The sequence below is a fragment of the Vombatus ursinus genome, unplaced genomic scaffold, assembly GCF_900497805.2.
Source record: "Vombatus ursinus unplaced genomic scaffold, bare-nosed wombat genome assembly UNPS02009824.1, whole genome shotgun sequence".
Taxonomy (NCBI): Eukaryota; Metazoa; Chordata; class Mammalia; order Diprotodontia; family Vombatidae; genus Vombatus; species Vombatus ursinus.
The window spans coordinates 651329-657786 of record NW_020949602.1 but is presented as its reverse complement, the minus strand read 5'-3'; the positions used below and the strand labels follow the sequence as shown (position 1 = coordinate 657786).

Here is a 6458-nt window from a genome sequence, read left to right as displayed (position 1 = left end):
GCTGGGGTTGTTTCTCACACATTTTTGTCCTGTGGCTCCGCTCTGCCTGGCCCTGGCCCCTTGTGCTTCAGCCTCACACATCAGTCACAGTCTGCCTCGTTCCCTCGTCATGGGTATGGGTGTCTTCCCCGCCACGTGACACACTGGAGGCTTTACATCCTTGTAGGAGATGAGTCAGCGTGTGGAGGGGAAGGAGCCGGGGCGGGTGCCCCAGGACATGGCCCTCCCCAGGGCTCTGAATGAAAGGGGCTCGAGGAAGCTGCAGCGTCGGGCCTAGAAAGCCTGGTGGAGGGGAGCGTCTGAGAGGACTGGGAGAGTGTGGGCAGCCTCGCTCCCCTCGGAAGCCCCCTCCCGCTCCCAGACTTCCTGGTCATATTTCTGTGTTTCTGAATGTCCGGAGCCTCTCGCAGTGCTGGCATCTAGTAGGTACTTAGTAAATGCTTGTCGCTTGGTTATAATGATGTTATTAATTGATCTCGCAGGATAGAGAGGAACGAAAGGATAGGATCTGAGAGGTGGGTGGTAACTGGGGACATCAGGACGGGCTTCCTGGAGGCGGCAGCAGCATTGAAAGGATGAGAGAATCTGTAGGAAAGGTGGGATGGAGGACGTCAGGCATGGAAGTGGAGGGGGCAGGTGAGCTTCCCGACTCACAGGAGCTGAGTTCGAAGGGAGCCCAGGGGACCCTCGAGTCCAAGCCCAGGAATGAACAGGAATCCCTTGGATAGCATTCCTGACAAGCAGTCATCGGGATTCTGCTTGGCAACCGCAAGTGGGGTCCCAGGGCCATCCGTTCTCAGCTGGCAAAGCCCCTTCTTAGGATGGTAACAGTTTCCATAATGCTTTAAGGTTGCTCATATGGTGTCTCATTCAGTCTCCACACCAGCCCTTGAAGTAGGTATTTATCCCCATTTTACAGATGGGGAAACAGAGGCTGAAGTCAAGTCTAGGGCTGCCCAGGGTCACACAGCTAGTGAGTATCTGAGGCAGGATCTGAACCCTGGTCTCGCTGACCGCAAGGTCAGTGCTTTTAGCCTCTGCATCACCCGGCTGCCTACAGGTAAGAAGTTTTTCCTGATATCAAGCCGCCATGGACCTCTGCCACTTACACCCCATTCTTCTGCCCTCTTTGGCCAACTGGGACTGGTCCTTGCCCATCCCAAAGTCCTGCATCCGCGGGAGGCTGGGAGCCCTTGTGGGCTTCTCTCCAGGTGAAGCGTTCTGAGCTGCTTCAGCAAAGCCGTGAGGCCCTTCCCTGCCTCGCAAGCTTCTAGGTTAAACCAGCTCGTGTCTGGGGTTTAAAGCCTAGCTATCTGGCCTCCACCCATCCTTGTAATCTCACTACACATTGCTTCCCGGTACTGCCTCCATACCTGACATCCCAGGAGCCATCATCCCGCCTTTGCGTCCTACCCAGACAGCTCCCTCCCTGACCTCCACCTCTCAGGGTCTGGGGCTTCCTTCAGGGCTTGGCTCAAGGGCTCTCCCGATTCCCCCAATTTGGAATTTGTCCATATTCCATATTTGTCTGTTTCCTCTGCAGTAGAATGTAAGCCCTCTAAGGGCAAAGGCCGTCTGGCTTCTGGCTTTGCGTCTCCAGAGTACTGCACACAGTAGGCACTCAATAAATGCTTGTGGACTGATTGATCCTGGCCACTCTCTTCTGAACTCTCTCCAGTGTTCCTAAACTTGTACCCAGAACTGAACGGGGTACTTCAGATGTGGTGAGACCGGGGCAGAGGACAGGAGGGTAAGGCTCTCCTTCTTCCTGGTCATGGCATCCCCCTCTACAAACCTTTGGCTCCACGCTTCTTTGGCACTCGAGGCTAGATGCCCAGGGGTACATCGGTATTCTCCATCACTGGGGAGTGTGGGAAGCCAATGACTTTGCCGCTTTGCCGGGGTGGCCAGGTGGGTCTGGAGGGGAGCCATAGACGGTTCCTGACTTCAAGGATGCCAGTGTAGCTGGGGAGACAAGAATCCCCTGGGGATGTGGTACATTGTGTGAAGGCTCCCTCCCCCTCCTCCCAGGGCATCACTGTCATCAGGGGTTCAGAGAACAGGGACGGTGGGAGGCTGGGCAAGGTCAGGAAAGCAATTTCAAATCAGCAGATGCTTAGTAAACACCTACTGTGTGCCGGGCTCTGGAAGATCTGATTTAGCTTGTGGGATTGAAGTTGTGACAATATGCCTTTGCCCTCATGTCTGTTCAATGGACAGATATTCTCTCCCCTCCCCTCAGATGTTTCCCAGTACTTCCTGAGCACCCCCAGTAGGCTGAGGATTGGGGTGTTCTGGAGGAAAACGTCAACCTTCCCCCTCGCTGGACCATAGGACCATGGATTTAAGGTTGGAAGCAATCAGAGTTCATCTGTGGGCCCTGGTTTTACAGATGAAGAAACTGAGGCTCAGAGAGGTTAGGGGACTTATCTAGCGTCCCAGCTCTGACTCCACACCCAGCCCTCTTCCCACTTCAGTCTTCCATGAAGCTGCCTGCATTCTGCTCACATTTCCTGAAAATCTAGGATGGTCGAGAAAGCCCTGTGCTAGCCACAAAGCGGGGAGAAGCAAAGGCGATCTGCCCTGGTAGAATGTAGGGTCTAACTGGGGGTGACACAGATGATGTGCTAGGACAGGCTGGAATGTCCAGAAGGCATGGCAGGCTCCAGAGCGGGAGATGTGTGCCTTCTGGTACAGTCCCAGCCCTGGGCGCAGTGCCTGGCACAGAGCAAGTGCTTGCATCTATGCTGGGTCACTGGCTGTGTTCTAAGGATCTTACAGATGTGGAAACTGAGGCCCAGAGAATGTGATTCACTTGTCTGAGGTCCCACTGGAGCTGAGAATGAGCAGAGATTTGAATGCAGGACCTCGGACTCAAGATTCAGCAGGTCTTTGCAGTAGATTGTGCTATGCCTTTAGTAAAGTGTTTTTTGGTGTATGTGGTATAGGGAGAGAGAGGATGGGGAGGGAGGAAGATGGGAGAAGAGAAAGAGAATGAGGGGGAGAGAGAGAGGAGAAAAGGGGGGAAGGGAGAGAGAGAAAAAAGAGGGAGGAGAGAAGAGGGAGAGAGAGAGGAAAGAGGAGAAAAGAGAGAAAGGGAAAGGAAAGAGGAGAGAGGAGAAAAGGAGGAAGAGAGACAAAAGACAGGAGAAAAGAAAAGAAGAGGGAGAGGAGAGAAGAGAGGAGGGAGAGGAGAGAAAAGAGAAGGAGGGAGGGAGAGAGAGAAAGAAAGAGACAGAGAGAAGAGAAAAGACAGAAGGAGGGAGAGAAAACAGAGTGGAGAGAAGAGGGGGGAGAGGACAAGAGAGAGGGGAAAGAAAAGAGGTGGGAGGAGGTTTGTAGGGGCTTGAAACCCTAGTCATTTGAGCTTGTAACTCGGGAAACTCCAAGTCCCGGCGTGCATTGCGCCGGCGGGCGGGATGGAGGCGTGCCGACTCGCTTCTCTTCCTCTCCCCTCCTCGCTCACCCCACTTCCCAGCATGCCAGCTAGTGCTTCGCGTGCCCTCGAGAAAGCTCCGAGTGCTGCGTGCATTGAGAGCCTATGCGAGCCGACAGCGCTCTCATTACCCCTCTCCCTCTTGCTTCTTTACCGGCTGGGGACTCCAAGTCCCGTCATGCACCGCGCGGCGGCGCAGACTACAGCTCCCGGCACGCCGCTTTCGGGCGGCTGGAGGCAGGCCCCGCTCTCCGCCCCCGCCACTTCTCCAGTCAGGCGGCGCCGCGGGCAGCCTCATCCACGTCGGGGTCCTCGCGCGGCCCGGCCTCCTTTGAACGGCCGTGGCGGGCGCGCAGGGGACCGGCTGCGGCTGCTGCTGCTGTTGCTGCTCCTGCCGGCACCATGGCCACGACCTCTGCCTCGGCGGCCGCCGGCGCCCCGGCGCCCCCTCCGCCCCCGCCGCCCCCGCCTCCGGGCCCCGGGAGCGCCCGCTCCGCGGCCAGCGTGGAGCGAGACCTGCTCTGGCGGGTGAGCCGCGGGGGCGCGCGGGGCGCGGGCACGTGGGGCGTGGGGTGGAAGCCTGGTCGCGCGCCTTCCCCCCCTCCCCGGGACCCCCTGCCCCTCCCCCGGGCCTCGGCTTCCCCGCTTGGGCTGGCCGGACCGGGGGGGGGTTGGGGGAGGGGCGCTTTTGCAAACTTTAGGGTCTATCTGCTCCCCCTTCCCCCACCCCCGCCTCCAGCCCTGACCTCTCTCTGGGGCTGGCTCGAGGGCCCTTAGCTCTTGTCCCTCCTGCCCCTCCGGTCATCTTCCTGTCCATCCTGTCCTTGCTCTCTTCCAATTCTCTGCCTCTTTTCCTCACTTTGGCCCAAGGACCTTGGCCGTCATCCAGACCACTGCATGTGCGGGGGCGGGGGGGCCTCCACCCCCATTTAACAGGGGAAGAAACTGAGGCCCAGAGAGGCTGACTTGCTCACTTTATACAGGTAGCCTCTGGAAAGCTGGGGTCCAGACCCTGGCCCTCTGCTCCTTTTCTGTTGGATGCTCTCCTTTTTGTCCACACTCCTTTCCTTAGAACGCCCCAGCACTTTGGAGGCCATCTGGTCCAGCTGAGGGCCCGGGGAAGGCATGGCCAGAATTCAAACGCAGGCCTGTCCCTGTCCCTGACTCCTGCAGCCTCTGGGTGGCCCTTGTACCCTGGTGACTCCCGGGTCTCTACTTCCAGACCTCTCTTTGAACCCCAGACCCTCGGCCCCCCCCACCATAGCCTATTCATTCATTTGATTGACATTTATTAAGTGCCTACTCTGTGCCGGGCCCTTTGCTAAGCTCTGGGGATTCAAAAAGAGGCCAAAGACAGGTCCTGCCCTCTAGGAGCGTACGGTCTAGGCTTCAGTCTGCTCTCACCCCAACCGCAACCTGTTCCGAGCTGTCTCTTTGCATGCAGCCGTCCTGCGTGGCCCCCTCGCTCTCAGTCTCCGGATGCCCTCTCATCTGCCCTCCTTCCACTTGCATGTCATGGCGGTAACCAGGAATGGTCAGCGTTCCCTGCTGCACGTCTCCTCCCTCCCCGTCCCTCCTCGGCTTCCATGCTTCTGCCGGCAGGACATCCCTGCCATGTCCGGCCACATCCTTTGCTCCATCTTCAGCAGCTCTTGCTGGCCTTCCCGGGCCCTGTCCTGAGTCTGGGTACCTCCCCGCATGGGGCATTTGGCCCTGGGTAGGTTCAGTGACGCCCAAGTTTGGGATGGGAACTTCAAGGCCCTCAGGCCCCTTGTACAGCATCCCAGGGGTCGTCCAGCCCCCCACCTCTCTGCCTCCATCTCCTTTTCTGGCCTCCTGTGTAGAAACCTTCATGTGCAAACACATTCACAGGAAGTTTTACACCATTTCACATGTGTGCAACCAGGTGCATGTATACCACCCCTGTGGCTGCTTGGGTGCTCATGCCCCTATGGGCACTGCCCGGCATTGCTGGTCACCCCTCTGGGAGGGCCTCAGATGAGGCTCTCTGGAAGCAGAGACTCCAGGCCATGCTGGACACCTCCGCTGTGGCCCGAGGCCCAGCTCTCTTCCCTTCCGTGTGTCCCCCTGCAAGCCCAGAGCCCAGTTCCTAGTCATGTCCATGGTCCCCTGGAACCCCCCCAGAGCCCTCTTAGGCTGATGTGCCTTCTGTGACAGGGAAGAGCGCCCGCCCTGTTCATGAATTGTGCATCTGTTTGCCCTCCTCCTCTCATGGCCAGTTGTTTAGAAGGGAGGATTTGAGTGCATCCTGTGGTAGGGCTTGGGGAAATTCTGGAGCAGTATTGAGAGAGGGAAGGCTGTGGTCTGTTCAGTGGGTTTGGGCAGTCCCTCCGCCCGGGGTCAGTTAGTACTGGGGGGCACCTGTATGCCCGGCCCTGTGGAGTGCTCTTCTTTCCTCCCGTCGTGGGTGCCGCGGGGACGGCACACTGCTGCCCTCACTCAGGGATTGTTGGTCCTTCGGGGGGGGCAGTTGTGTGGGCAGCAGGGCTTGTCAGGTGGCAGAGTGTCCCTCAGAAAGGATGGTCCTCCTCCTGGCAGCCCCAGGCCCTGGGCCCCTGGCCCTGTGGCCCCTGACCTGCTACGGAGCACCTCTGCCAGCTCCTGGAGGCCCTGTGAGCTTTCCTTGGGTTGGCGGGTCTGCTCCGGGGCTGCAACTTCTCTGGGTTTCCCTGGGAGATTTCTATGAGAACACTTCGAAAAGGAAATGGTTCTGATGCTGTGCTCTGTGCTTCTGTCTGCCCTTGTAGATGCCATGTGTGTCCATCGCTGAGCTCATGGGCACAGGTGGCATCTGGCCGGTTGGTAAAGGGACAGATGTAGCCATTTAAAAAGGACACTTTTTTTGACCTGGCAGTGAGCTTAGTTCTGAAGGAGGAGGTCAGAGGGCAGGCTGCTGTCTCCTGTCACATGCTCCACGTTCTATTTTTGCCAGGTATTTGTTTAACGCTCGCGGCCCCGACTCCTGGCACCTGGGCTTGCTGGGTGAACCACCCTGACACGG

General features: G+C 58.1%; 1 protein-coding gene across 1 annotated transcript in view; it reads left to right on the top strand.

The window, feature by feature from the left end:
- The first annotated feature begins 3511 nt into the window (after nt 1–3511).
- The window catches only part of NDC1 (NDC1 transmembrane nucleoporin), a 43058-nt gene continuing 40111 nt past the window's right edge, over nt 3512–6458 (top strand). The window contains exon 1 of the mRNA XM_027852816.1: nt 3512–3964. Within this exon, the coding sequence (XP_027708617.1) occupies nt 3542–3964 (423 nt within the window). The 5' untranslated portion in view covers nt 3512–3541. The remainder of the gene's footprint in view (nt 3965–6458) is intronic.